Below are 14,119 nucleotides of genomic sequence, written 5' to 3'. Positions count from 1 at the left end.
GTTGGCTAAATATCTCAAATAAGGCCATAAACATTGAAAATCTTTTCACGAAAATAAAAATAATACTATATTATAATTTTACTAGAAAGGTTTTATGATTTGTCACTCACTGACCTCTGTTTAGACTGTTCATCTGTCAATGATACAGTTTTCTTGCTGTGCTTTTCTGTGATCTTGGGAAGGTCATTATTTCTTAGTTAAAGCAGAGTTTATGCCCATTGCAATATAAAATTGCTTTGTGTGCTTAATCAAAAATTTAGAAATTTGCTAAAATCTAAACATCTTCTATATATGCATAAAAACACAGAATAACTACCTGTAAATAACAAAAAATGCATTATCCATAATGCAGAGTATTGAATAAAGGTTCAGCAAATTAAAATGAGGTAAAGAAATCTGTGGAGGTATTAACGTCTTCACCCTAATATATTTAATTTACCAATGCAGATTTCACTGAATTACCTGTGGCTTATATTTGGCATTCCTATCTTAATATTTCTTGGGCAAAACTTAAACCATATTCCATTTGACTACTTCAAAAATAGATGATTTTGCTACTTGGATAGCTAATCCTTCCTGCTTAACACACACAAGAGAAATGATTTGTCGTGCTCTTACTCAAATATCTTCCTAATCTGAAAATTACTGTAAATCGTGTGCCTTTGTGCTTTTTACAAAACAGGAAAACCAGCTTTTTCATTTGAGTTGTCAGATGGTTTTGTATGTATAACATCTAATCTGTTCTTTATTAGCATGTGTTCTATGCTGCCATTGTTCACATCTTTGGCTTTCTTCATACCCTTGTGTCCTATCTTGAAAACTAATTAAATTCAGACAACAGGATAATTTCAGGAGTCAAGAGAACATAGAGACACAGAACACAACAACCAGACAAGAAGCACATGAAACCAGTGCTGGTTTCCAGACACTAGCAGTAGGTACTGGCCAGCATGAACACCATTCCACCTCTTGGGGGTTTGTGCAATTTTCTCGTGGGTGTTAAGTAGAAGAGGCACCTTGATGGACCTCTCTGTTGCTGCCAAGGGAAAGAAAATAACTCAAGCATGGAATAAATGAGTATTTTATACATTGTGAAGGGAAGCTGGAGAAGGCCCATGTCACTTTTCCAGAAAAACCCTCTTAGATCTCTGACAGCTGTGCCACACTCCAAAGGTGTTGTTAATCTTAGATTTTATTTTTACACATGGCTCTTCACTTTCCTCAGCAATTATGGGAGTGAAGTAATTTCAAAAGAAACTATGGATACTGACTTCTCGGTAGTTATCATTCAAATGTTTCTTCATCAATTACGTTTCTAAATACATGCTAAAGTAAGCAACCACATATTCTCAGTTAAAAAACTTCTATTTTTATGGCACATTTGTAGTGTGAAACCACATATTGTTTAGAAGGTAAACTCCTGTCACACTGTTGGTCTCACACAGTGGAGAGATTTTCAAGGTAGTGTTTCTGCTCTTTTAGAACAGGTGGACAGATCCATACTTGTGATCATACTTGTGATGAGTCAAGAGTGTAGTAGGATTTTATCTACTTTTTTGTGAATTTAAAACACTTATCTGAACAGCTTGACTAGGTTTGCTAGTATAAGAACTCTTCATCAAAAATGGGCTAATTAGAGAGACTAACTTGACTCTGGGTGGCTCAGGCTAATTGCACTGGAGCCACACTGACAGAAGCCAAAGTGCTAACCAAATAATTCTTTAACAAGTGGTGTATTTTGCTATAGGCTGAATCTGTAACAATGGAGAGATGTCAAGCCCATCATCATTAGTGATGCTCTAGAGTTCAGAGCATGAGATGGCCCTTTCTGTAACGAAATGCAGGTTTGAGACCTGCTTTTGAGTAAATTCAATGAATTGTTTAATAGCTTTAGAATGGCAATTCTTGTTACTTTCTTCATGTAATGCAGCTGAAGAAGTCATCTGTCATTTAAAATCAATCCCCTGAGGAAATATTTGATAGAACAATTAGACTGGATGTTAACAGTTTGGCAAGCTTTAGGGCAACATTGACAGTGATTCTTTATATACAAATATTTAGGAAACTGTCAAATGGATTTATTAATACACAGAATTAGATTCTGAAAGTAAGAAATGCAAGTAATCTAATCATTCAAAATACATCTTTTGTTTTGTTAGATGTGGATGATATCACAGATTTCAACAGAATTCTGCTGCTGCTAAAGCTAGGAGTGACATTTAGTGGATTTAAGCACTCTAGAGGCACAGTTGTGGAGAGAGGAAAAAAGGTACTTTGTTTAATAGCCTCAAGGATTCCTCCAGCAAGGGAGATCATTACTGTTTCCTTATTTTAAAAACAAACAAACAAAAAAACCCCAGAATCTGGCAGATGTTGCATGTGATGAGAGATGTGTTGGCTGTGTATTGCAGTTCTTCAGATTCAGGAGCTGCACTCAATCCCATCATTGAAATCTATTTTTTGGGTTTTTGACAGCTGTTTTTGCCATTTAGTTTAAAAGCAGATGGGGAAAATGCAAAGAAGAGCTGTCAATTTTATTACCATGTATAATCAGCATCTGTGCAATACATCAGACTCATTGCACTGCTTATACTTTCTCTCTGTAGTAAAATTCTTTTGGGATTTCTTGACAACCTTCTTGCAAGACTTTTTGTAAATTAGTAGATAGTGGAATTAAAAGTATAGATTAATTAACTGCTAAAGGTACTACTCTGTCATCCATATTTACTTAATCAAGATGTTATGTTCTGATTGTTTAATTATAAAATATATGTCTAATTTGCTCCTCCATATTCAAATTCATGTTTTCTTAAGCAACATGTTTTGTTTTATTTTAGTATTACAAAATACTTTTTATATATCTCTGATCCCTTTACATGCATTTAGGTGCAGCACATCTTGGTGTGTATTTTTTTACCATTCTCTACTGGGAGGACTTAGTATCTTGTACCCCATCTGTATGATTTAAAGTAAAAATGATTCTGTAGACAACAGGGTGTTCTTCATTCCCAGTCTGCACTCTTTCCTGGTGCAGCAGTCGCTCACAGAAATGACTTTTTATAGTGGGAAAATAAGCTAGTTTAAAAGTGTCAGTATAAATAAGCATGTTGTCTGTCTCTGTAAGTGCGGAAGTAGTAATCAGTAATGGTGTGCTGCAGGCTTATAGTACAGAACAGCATCCTCCTGGAAAGTGTCAAGTGATTTACATGTCACAGGGCTCTCTGGGGACCGTGTGGGAAGAATTTGTCTACTGGCTGGGGACCTACTTTGATTTGATTTGATTAGGTTGGAAGTCACAACTGCAGAAGCGCCTTTGTTTCTTAGAATAGTAAGTGGTTGTGCATTACAGTGTCTGCAGTGATAAGCAGAGGGGAAAGATTTCCAAAGAGAAATGTTCTCAGTACATTTCCTAGATAGGAGAAATTAGGGAGTAGCCCTCAAAAAAGGTTTCAACCAGTTTGGTAGAATTAACAGACAATAAAACACTTATATATCAATGCAGAACTTCTTTGAAGTGAAACACTAAAAGGAGACAGGGACTTAATTAATTAAAAGTATTAATTAGCGTTTTGTGTTGTGATGGGCAGAGTACTTTCTTTACATGAGGCAATGCAAGCTTTGATGAAGAATGTACTTAACTGTCTTCCTCCATTAGCTTAGCTTACTAAATATGCTACTAAAATTGACTGTGACTTTTGAAAAAGAAACCACCAAGGCACTGTTTATGATACATAGATGTTCATTTATAAGGAAGAATGACTTCTGGAATGACTTTGAAATAAGTTGTTGTGAACAAAATTTAATACAAATTTCATGGAAAAATACTGACTCAAGCTTTTTTTTTTTTTTTTGTTCTTTGGTGATAAAATGCTATTTCTGGCCAAGTCATTTGCAAGCACTTAATGGCTGACTTTTTCAGTAATAGATAACTACAACCCAGCCTATTCTAGAATTCAAAATATTTCATTAATATAGGGCATTAATATAAAGGAGTTTTTAATTACTATGGGTTTTATCAGTAGAATGCAAATTTCCTTTAGATATTAGTCTATCTGTACTTTGTGACTCTGGAATATATCTAATTATATTTTCTCTGGAATAGTGGATGCAAATTTATACTCTGTGAAATTCAGCTGATTCTATGAAGATAAAGCAGAAAATTAGAGGATAACAAAGCTTGAAAATGCGGATTTGATTTGCTCTCTTTACAGACAAAGTGGAGTATAAAAGATTTCTCTTCTGTATTTATATAACCTTATTCTTCCCTTTTTATGTTAATCTCATTTTCTAAAATGCAATGTCTTTCACTTCCTACACTTTGGCATAAGAAAAGACATATTTAGATGATCCTACTATAACAAATCCTTTATCCAGAAGAGCTTGTAAATATATCCCAGCACTGCACATTTTGTCTGCTAGAATATAAATGTCTCACTAAAAGGAAATATTAGGTAAAGTTGACATAAAGTTCATTTTCATATCCGTCAGTGAATTGGTACGAGAACTGCTGGAAAATTAGCTCTCAGAAATATGTTGCAGCAAGACTTCTTCAAGTTTTGGACCCATGTAATTTGTAGCCAAATTGGACAAAAGTAAATGAAAGCTGCTATTCCATCTTCTCTTGAAAAATGGCCTACATGGATCCTGTGAGGTACTTCAGTTTATAGAATTAATATATATTTTTAATTAAGAGAGTAAACTGGAAAATGCATCGTGTCTTTATTTAATGCTAGCCCTCGAGTTACATGCCTTATCTCTACCTAGTTAAGATCATTATATGTTTAAAGATACGTGAATGTAGGCTGGAGCCCCTCCAGCACTAGTGCAGACACTAGTAACTCCAGTTACAAATCTCTATGTCATGGACTAATAAGCAGCTTTTATAAATGATAGCCTCACGTGGGAGCATTGTTACTGCAATATCTGTTTCCCATATACCCAGAGACATTTTTCCCCACAGTCTCTCTCTCTCTGGCAATTCAAGACCTCCTCTGTATTATAGCCTAGTCCTTCCCTGTCCTTTTTTACCCACCCCTCGCCCCTGGCTCCCTTCCAGTCCTCTGCATATGCCCTATGTATGTGCCTGTGCAAGATATTCTTTGGCTGGTTTTCAGAGCTCCACATCTGATAAATGTCAGGTTAGGCTATCCCTGGTGGTTAGGCAGTTGCTTGCTGCCTAGTAGAGTGTTTAACAGGTATGGATGGTTGGCAACCGTGCTCTTCATGGCTGGGTTAATTTGGTTTCTCAACTCCTTCCAGTTGCTAAAATGAGGAAGTTTTATTATCTGGAGAGTTTACCTCTCCCTGATTTAGCCATCTGAGTAGAAAACTGTCTTAGGTGATAAACATGCCAAATCTTTATTTTCTGGGAAAACTAAGCTAAAATTTTAATGTAAGGACAGAAAATACTTGGGTGTGGCCTAATTTGGTGTTGGCCTTTAACTTCAGCAAGTTTTTACTTATTCAGGTGTTTGCCTCCTGCATCTAGCCAAGTGTATAGGAGAGAAGTGACCTTGTTGCTTTGTATCCTGGCCAGCACCCCTAGTCTGATGCAAAATGTGTTTCATGAATCCAAAAGGCTCAGCCAAGGCAGAGTATGAATGAGCATCGTGTTTATGGAAAAGGTTTTCAGTCTTGTGCCATGGGATTCCCTTCCGTGTTTAAAATATACCTGAAATCTATAGCAAGGTGACAACATTTGCCTAGAAAGAGCTAAAACAGTTGTGATGAAGTGAGATTTTCTTTGTGTCTGGAAGATTTTTCTGGAGCTTTTGGGTTTTTTTGTTGGGTTCATCATAAGCCATTCAACAACAAATTCTGCTAAGTTAAAGCATGACCAGAATAAAGAGATTTTAAGTATTAAATATATAAATATCTCCATCTGTACGAGACTTAATGAAGGCAAGGAAAAAAAGCTTCAGTTAAGCCATATCATGATCTCTTGAGAAACTTTACAAAAAGAAACAATTTCTGTTAGAATATTTTCATGGAAAAGCTTACTCAAAATATTTGAGTTTATTAGTTACACTGTACACACACAGATGCTCATATGTCTCAATCAGAACAAAAGTGAAACAGAAGACAGTTAATAGGACAAGAGTAAAAGGAAAAAAATAGGCCAATACTTCTGCATCCAGATTAAAAAAGGCTCTTTCCCCTTAAATTCTGATGCAATGTCCTTGTAATTTAGATTAACGCAGTAAACTTACAGATTTTTGATTAATTTTATTAAGTAGATTTTGGCATTGTCTTTGTGTACATAAATCATAGAGTTGATACCTGTGCATGAAAGAGGGAAATACAAAGCTTATTAGATAAGCATGGTATGGAGTTCGAATAATCCTGCCTTTTCCTGTAGTGCTTTTTGGTATAATAGTTTCTTACCTTATGTCTACATGGTGGAAATTTGCACTGCCATAACTGTGGTATAAGGGCGTGTGTGAGTAAGTAGCTTCTGTTTTAAGTGTGCTCATTGGTGATTCTGTTTTGACTCATTGGTACCTGAGCCATAGGTCTATATCTGCATTGATTTCCCAAATGCAAATCTCTCCAAGTTCAAGAACTTCTTGGAAAATGGTTTCCATCAATAAATTCACACTTTGCAGTATGGGAATTTTCAATTACAGCCACTATACACACAAAGCAAGTGTGGCCAGTAACATTAGCTACAAGTGGAGATTAAAATACTTGTTTAAAGAAGTTAGAGTTGTGGCTGTGCAATCCTAATATTGTATCTTAAAGAAAATAATTAGAGTACCGTATCTAAAGAAATTGTGTGCATCTTTAAAAACATGGCAGTTGTCTTATTGCAGGTAGCAACATATGTTATCTGCTCTGTAGGTACATTCCCCTTCTCATTCCCATGGTTTGCATATTTCAATGAATTCATGGAAGTCTCTAGGCATTTTAAAATATGTAAGTTGCTATATGTGAATAGTACGTTGGGAGTAAATTAAGACTAATTCAAGATGGAAATTTTTAATGACAATTTTATCTTAAATTTTAGAAAACTCTTGTATGCTCTGAAAATAAGTTTTCTTTAAATATAAAATCAATATTGGGTTTTTAATTTCAGTATTACTCTCAATAGGTTAAGTTAGGCTGAATAATTTTTTCTTTTTTCTTTTTTCTTTTTTCTTTTTTCTTTTTTCTTTTTTCTTTTTTCTTTTTTCTTTTTTCTTTTTTCTTTTTTCTTTTTTTATGAAAGAAATAAAAATTATACTGAAAAAGGAAGAAAAAGTTGTCTTCTTTGTTGAAGTCTATCCCTTCTAGTTTCTTATGGCTTTAGATTCTTATTTAGCTTGGGGGTTGTATTTTTATGCTGTTGCTGTTCTTTTGCAGACGCTTGGAACAAAATTCAATTAAGGTCATACCTCCTGGAGCTTTCTCCCCCTATAAAAAGCTTCGAAGAATGTATGTACCCAATAACTTACATTTACTTTCATAAATTTATATATAACAAGATAAAAAACAAGTCAAGATGGTACAGGGGAACTGCAGTTAATGTGTGAACACTTAAAAAATTTGACTGCTAGAAGGTAAACTGATACGGCTGCCTGATTATTGACACCATATAGCATCTTTGTCATATTAATAATACTTGGGTTTTTAAAAAATATTGAAATTGTTTAATATGGTTCTGCATAGAAGCAGTATGTTCCTGTAGTGAAAATTCTAGTAAAAAAAGAGAATGAGGATAATTTCAGATTGTTTTTGAGGCTATATAGCACTGTGGTCATAGCAAGCAGAGGATTCTTAAGAAAATGTGCTTAAGCAATTAGGAAAAGTAAATATTTTGTCTTTTTTTTCAAGCATTTGAAAGGTCTATTTTTAATTATGCATTTTGTTTCAGTGTACTGGCAATTTTAGTGGTTTTATATTAAAAATCTTCAGCAGTGTCTCATGTAAATATTTTAATTTCTTTCTCACATTCATGCTTAATTCTAATTACATATTATCTTAAACTTCATTATTTTGAAAATAGCTTGAATTAATTGAATCAAATTTTATTTATTTCAGTGACCTGAGTAATAACCAGATCTCTGAAGCAGCTCCAGATGCTTTCCAGGGCTTACGTTCACTCAATTCACTGTAGGTATCTGTTTGACCTGTAAACAGAAGAAAATTTCTTATATTCTTATGGTGAAATTATTTTGCCCTTTTGGCTCCCTGCAAAATTTTGCTATAAATTCAATCAATTCTGAAAGTTGTAATAATCATTTCAGAACAACAGTGCTAATTGAACATTCTTTTACAGCTTGACACTAATAACTTATGGGGATTTTTGTAAATATGTTCATGGCAAGGAGTTGAACAAAACCAAACATGTCTTTTATTCCCCAGTTAGTTGTTTTACAAACAGCAAATCCACTTAGCAAGGTCCCTTGGTAAACCTGTAATCAGTGAGGTGCTGGTTCTGCAGAGAGCTCGTTGGGCTACACACCTTTTGGGAAAATGTGTGATCCTGCTGCCTCACAGGACCACAAGGATATTGCAAGTATCAAGTGGTTGTTATTAAATTCCTTTCAGGAATACTGGAATTTCTCTAATTTTGAAGTCAAAATCCCATAGCATATGCGTTTCATAATGGTAGCTTTGCTTTATTCCCTGGTACAGAGTCCTCTATGGCAATAAAATCACAGAACTTCCAAAGGGCCTGTTTGAAGGACTCTTTTCTCTGCAACTGCTGTGAGTATTTTTTTATTTATTCTATTTTGGAATCATTCAAAAGGGTAAACATGATGAGAGATTTATGCCAGAAGAACTGACAGGAAATCCCAAATGTAAGATCAAAGTACAGTAAAACCAAATTATGCTAAAACCGAAAGAGTCAAGACTGTTCTAGGCCAGCTTACCATTCATCCACAAATGTGATCATATCAGTTATTGTTTCAGCCTAAAATGATTAAAATTAAATCATTCTCCTGAGTGGAATTTCTAAGGATAACACACATAAAGATATGGTGCCCTCTAAATGGCAAATAGCATGTATGAAGTTGTGTGGGAACCATAAAAGGAATATTTGTGTGTTTTATAAAGAGAAGATATATAGTGGAAATGCTACGCAATTGCCTTTCTAGTTGTACCCATGAAAGAACAGTACTACACCACAGTTTCATTGGTGGCTTTTAATGTTTTCTGACATTCAGTACAATTCTTTGACTCTGTGAACTCCAGCTGCTACTTCATTTAACACTTTGGAAATTTCCACATGTAACCTTTGAAACCGTTGCTCTTTAGATTTTATACTGGAATAAAGAATGCCATGGTAATATGTTTATTAAATATTGTCAATATTTAGCAGAAGAGGCTGTGCAGTAGGTGTACTGTGTAAAAGAAATGTGTTAAATAGACCATAAAACAACGGTGGTTTTGAAAGAACTTGCCCCAGAATAACTGACTTGTTGAGTTAGGGTCTTCTTAAAGAATCTAAGGCTTCTTCACACATGCTTAGAATTTTCTAATGTCCAGACTTCACCATGAAGTGTTGGCAAAGTGTCCATTACTAACAACTAATTGAAGATGGCAAAACAGTAAATATATACACAGAAAATGCAAGATCTAGCACCACCTAGAGGTTTGCATTTTGATTTAATTTAGCCACAAAAATAGTATAGTGGTGGGCAGGGTATACTTTCCTGTTTTCCTTTAAAGATGTTTTATTTATAAAATATAATTCAGATCTTGTAAAAAAAAAAAAAAGTAAGAGACCTTTCTGAACTCTCAATTCTGTATTAAAAACAATGTCCATATTTTAATATGCATTGTATAGATAGTACATTTAGGTCCAAGTAAATTTCTACTTGTTTGCAAAACTTTTTATCAGAGCATTAGACTTCAAATCCACCATTTCATTCCATTTCTGGCTCAACATGGGAAGGAGTAAAAAAATATTGGGTTATAAAAATGTGTCTAATGGAATGACTTTTTTTTTTTTTCTCTTCAAAAGGAGCTGGTTTAGATTGGCTTGTTTGTTTTAACACTAAGTCTGGGAGGTACGGGGAAGAAAAGGTTCCCTTTGAAGATGCAGAGGAAAAGGATCCAAGACAGATTTGGATATATTCCATGCCACCAGTTTTTACTACAACTCTGTTAATGTGGCAGCATGCTGATTAGTAACATATAATTAAAAGTGCCACTGCACATCTCTTCCAGCTAATGAACACAGTGTTCAGTTCCTTTTTTGTTTGTTTATTTGGCAAAAGAAACTAGTTTTCCTTGAATATACTTGATTTTTAGGCTTGTTTCTTTGCACTATACACAAATACCACACAGACATTCTACCAGCACATATAAGAAATGTGATTTTAGCTAAATAAATGTACAGATTTCAACTCCAAGGTTCAAATATGTAGGAATATATAACCTAAAGAAGATACTTAAATTCACTGAAATTCCTTACATCACTTTCAATTCACTGAAATTCCTTATGTCACTGTCAATTATTATTTGTAACTACATCTCTTGTTCTGGTTGCAAAGGTGCACAAAGAATTGTCTGTGAAAAAATGCTGAAGCTGCAGCATGGAGCAATTTCTTTCAATTTTATAATTGTCTTCCATTAAACAGATTACTGAATGCCAACAAGATCAATTGTCTGCGAGTTGATGCATTTCAAGATCTGCACAACTTGAATCTTCTTTCTTTGTATGACAACAAGCTTCAGACCATTGCAAAAGGCACCTTCTCACCCCTACGTGCGATTCAGACCTTGTACGTATGTTCTTGTTTATGGTTTTCTCAAGTACGACTTCATATTCTACAGTGCAGTAAAAGCACTGGGTACTGCTGAGACAAAAGGGAAATAATGTGTGATATTATTGGGTTTTTTTCTTCATGAAAGGCATTTGGCTCAGAACCCATTTATCTGTGACTGCCATCTGAAGTGGCTGGCGGATTATCTTCACACAAACCCCATTGAGACCAGTGGTGCCCGTTGCACCAGCCCCCGCCGTCTGGCAAACAAAAGGATCGGCCAGATCAAAAGCAAGAAATTCCGCTGCTCAGGTAATTTTCTTAGTTCAGCTGCTATTTTTCCTTTATTGGCAAAAAAAGTAGTGGTTATAGAAGTTCTAATGAAAGCAGCTGTCTCTCTACAGAATTATTAAACATTGCAGAATTTTTTTTTAGTTTTTTGACTGAATAAAGGGAAATCTGGGAAGTCATAGACTATTGGATCACGGAACATTACTGTAGTTTACACATTTGGCACTATTTCTGAGTAGCATTAAGTCTAAGAAAATAAATGTAATATGTAAAACTTCAGAATGAAATGCTAAAGTTATTCACTACAAATACCACCACCATAAATCATTTTGTAAAATTTCCACAGGGCTCTGGAATATGTGAAAGATCTGAAAATTTCTAAGCTAAATATGGAAACATGACATATCCCTTTTATATAGGCAGCTTGCCTCATACTGAAATTTACTGTTTTCTTTTTCTAATCTTATTCCGTTTCCTACTTACATTTCTTTAAATCCTAACTTTCGTCATATGGTATCCAGCTGTTCCAGGTGCATTCCACATTCTACAGTTTATTCAGTCTCAAGTGCAAATACCAGATGAAAACTGGTTTTTTATCCATGTTCCGGATACATTTATGACTATTCACACTTTGTTGTTTATCAGCTCTCGTTGTGAATACACATTTTTTCACTAAATTATCTGTAGTTAACTGCAGTCCATACTTAATCTAATAAAACTCATTCTTTGCTTGCTGACATTCAGGTGCATCTTCTATTTTTTTTTTTTTCTCTTTATTTAGCTAAAGAACAGTATTTCATTCCAGGTAGGTTTGGCTCTGCAGTAAGATTGACTAACTGCAGATATTCTCTCCCTTTCCCCCCAAAAGCAAAGTTTGTCATAGATTTTAGGAAACTGATGCATGTGTATTAACATTAGTCAATACCTGTAGCTATACGTAGTTTTCCTTTGTAGAATATTAGTAATTCTGTTTTCTGAATATAAGAGCTTAGCATGCAGCTCCGTTTACCTTTTTCTTTCTCACAGATTTGCACACAACCTACCAAAATTATAGCTATACTTAAATTATTTAGAAGGTTGCACCTGCTAGTTCATATTTTAACTGACACTTTTACTTACCTTGTACCTTGCCTTTCTGCTGCTGCTGTTTTTAAAATGTAGCTCCTGAGCTGCTTTTAAACACAAGAAACCATGCTGCCATCAAAGAGCTAGCACAACTTTAAAAACTAAACATTCTACAAATGAACGTTTTCTTGCCTTGCTTTCATGCTCTACACTGGCTGCATCTACTGCTTGCTCACCCTCCTTTTGTTTAGGAAATCACAGTGGAATGCTTGGAAAAGAAAGCTGATATTCTTAATTAGAGGCATTCGGTGGTCACACGCATACAGTGAATCAGAAATGCTTTCCATTAAAGAAAATATGACTTTAGATTTGGGGTGAAATAGCAATTTACACACTGCTTTAAGCTACAATAAGTCTATGATATTTTTACAAAAGATTTACTGATGTTGGCCCTAGCTCTTTGAAGTATGGATCTTTCTTTATTTTACCTTGCTTGTCAGTGTGTGCACTGTTTTCTTAATAGAAAAAAATATACTCATGTTATATTCATAACAGATTATAAATAACAAAATTAACAAGAGAATAATGCATCTATTGATGAATTACAGTATGTGATTCGCAATCAGGATTTTCTGCCATAGTTTAATATCTAGAAAAATATCTACAATAATTGAATAGGACACAAGTGCACATCTTCTTTCAAATACTACAGGTATATCATCATTCTGAAGTCATCTTAGTTGTTGTCTCTTTAGCTCGTGTGTTTAACAGCTCTTCTCCAAATGCTGTGTGAATTAACACTTACATTTGCAGCAGTCATGTGAAGTTCTTCATGCCCTTATACTAATATGTTGTTTTGAATATGAAGAAAAGACAAAATGAAATACAAAATAAGGCAGCAATTTATCAGCACTGGCATCCACAAAAATGTGTTTTAAAGCAGCATAAAACAGGGATATTCAATTTCACAAACCTGTAGTACCACTCAATTCCTTAATATGTAGAACAGCTGCCACAGAGTGGCTTCTACCCAACCTTACCAGCACAACTTTTGTTGTGAGTTACAAGTGTTTTCTTGCCAGCAGGTGTCTTCACAGCCTGGTTATAATATGGCCACACATGCAGTTGAGGCTTCTTTAAGTACTCTTTAAAAATTGCTATTCCACGGGGATGCGGGGGGGAAAGAAGAAGAAAGGAAACAATTCAATTAAACAAAATGGGCTATATACCTGCTTCTTGAAATACAGTTCTGTGCTTTCTCTTTCTAGCAGGCTATCAGGTAGATGCTACCTAAAATTATTTTAGTTGTTGAAGGCATTGTCCCTGAATATTTTAATTGTTTAAACTGCTAACAGTGATGTACTCTGGACACAGGAGGAAAAAAAAAAAAACTTATTTGTAGACTTGTTCATTCGGTATTTGAAAGTGCTAAAAACACTTCTTTATACTTAAGCAGATACTATAAAAAAAATCTTAGCATTTCTTTAAACACTTAAATATTTTTAATATTTGTTTTAAATATGTCATTTGGAGATGTTGCTCTGCGGACGCTATGAAGTGTTATTAAAGTTTCATTATAGTAATTTGGAAGACTAAAAGTTGGCAAGTATTAAATCATTTCTTTGAAAAAAAAATCATCTGCTACCTCCTAGAAATACTCTATAGTAGTTTCATCATATGTATTACTAAAACATTTACAAGTTGTAGATAACATAATATGTGATGACTCTTGGGGTTTTTTCCCCTCCACTGAGCAATCTGTTTCTCCTATATTTGTTTGGTTTATTAAGGATTTAAGTGGCATAGCATGTATATTGGACTCAATGATCCTTCAGGGTATTTTCCAACTCAGAATATTCTGTAACTCCTATATATATTCAGGGAGCAGCTTTTAAAGAACGCATTCAAAATAGTGAAGAATAATTCATGGGAGGCATGATCATCATCCTATATGAAATCTGTAATAAACCCCAATCTTACCTTCATTTTTAAATGCCACTCAAAATGAATTATTCTTTCTTTCTGCTAAAGACAATGGCCCTAGAACCATCTTCTAATCAAACGAAAGT

At 34.5% G+C, this 14,119-nt stretch overlaps 1 protein-coding gene across 19 annotated transcripts in view; it reads left to right on the top strand.

Moving 5' to 3' along the window:
• SLIT2 (slit guidance ligand 2) overlaps positions 1 to 14,119 on the top strand; it is a 263,131-nt gene that overhangs the window by 179,705 nt on the left and 69,307 nt on the right. For 15 of the 19 annotated variants that reach the window (XM_042053071.1, XM_042053072.1, XM_042053063.1 and 12 more), the window contains 6 exons: positions 7,342 to 7,413; positions 8,020 to 8,091; positions 8,617 to 8,688; positions 10,569 to 10,712; positions 10,843 to 11,006; positions 11,767 to 11,790. In XM_042053071.1, the coding sequence (XP_041909005.1) occupies positions 7,342 to 7,413; positions 8,020 to 8,091; positions 8,617 to 8,688; positions 10,569 to 10,712; positions 10,843 to 11,006; positions 11,767 to 11,790 (548 nt within the window). The remainder of the gene's footprint in view (positions 1 to 7,341; positions 7,414 to 8,019; positions 8,092 to 8,616; positions 8,689 to 10,568; positions 10,713 to 10,842; positions 11,007 to 11,766; positions 11,791 to 14,119) is intronic. The other 4 variants (XM_042053061.1, XM_042053059.1, XM_042053070.1 and 1 more) reach the window with 1 other exon arrangement.

The sequence above is a fragment of the Corvus kubaryi genome, unplaced genomic scaffold (genome assembly GCF_017639235.1).
Source record: "Corvus kubaryi isolate FWS band 111438036 unplaced genomic scaffold, C.kubaryi_AGA036_p1.0 split1-131, whole genome shotgun sequence".
NCBI classification, from domain to species: domain Eukaryota; kingdom Metazoa; phylum Chordata; class Aves; order Passeriformes; family Corvidae; genus Corvus; species Corvus kubaryi.
The sequence above is the reverse complement of the archived record's forward strand: the minus strand, read 5'-3'. Positions and strand labels throughout refer to the sequence as shown.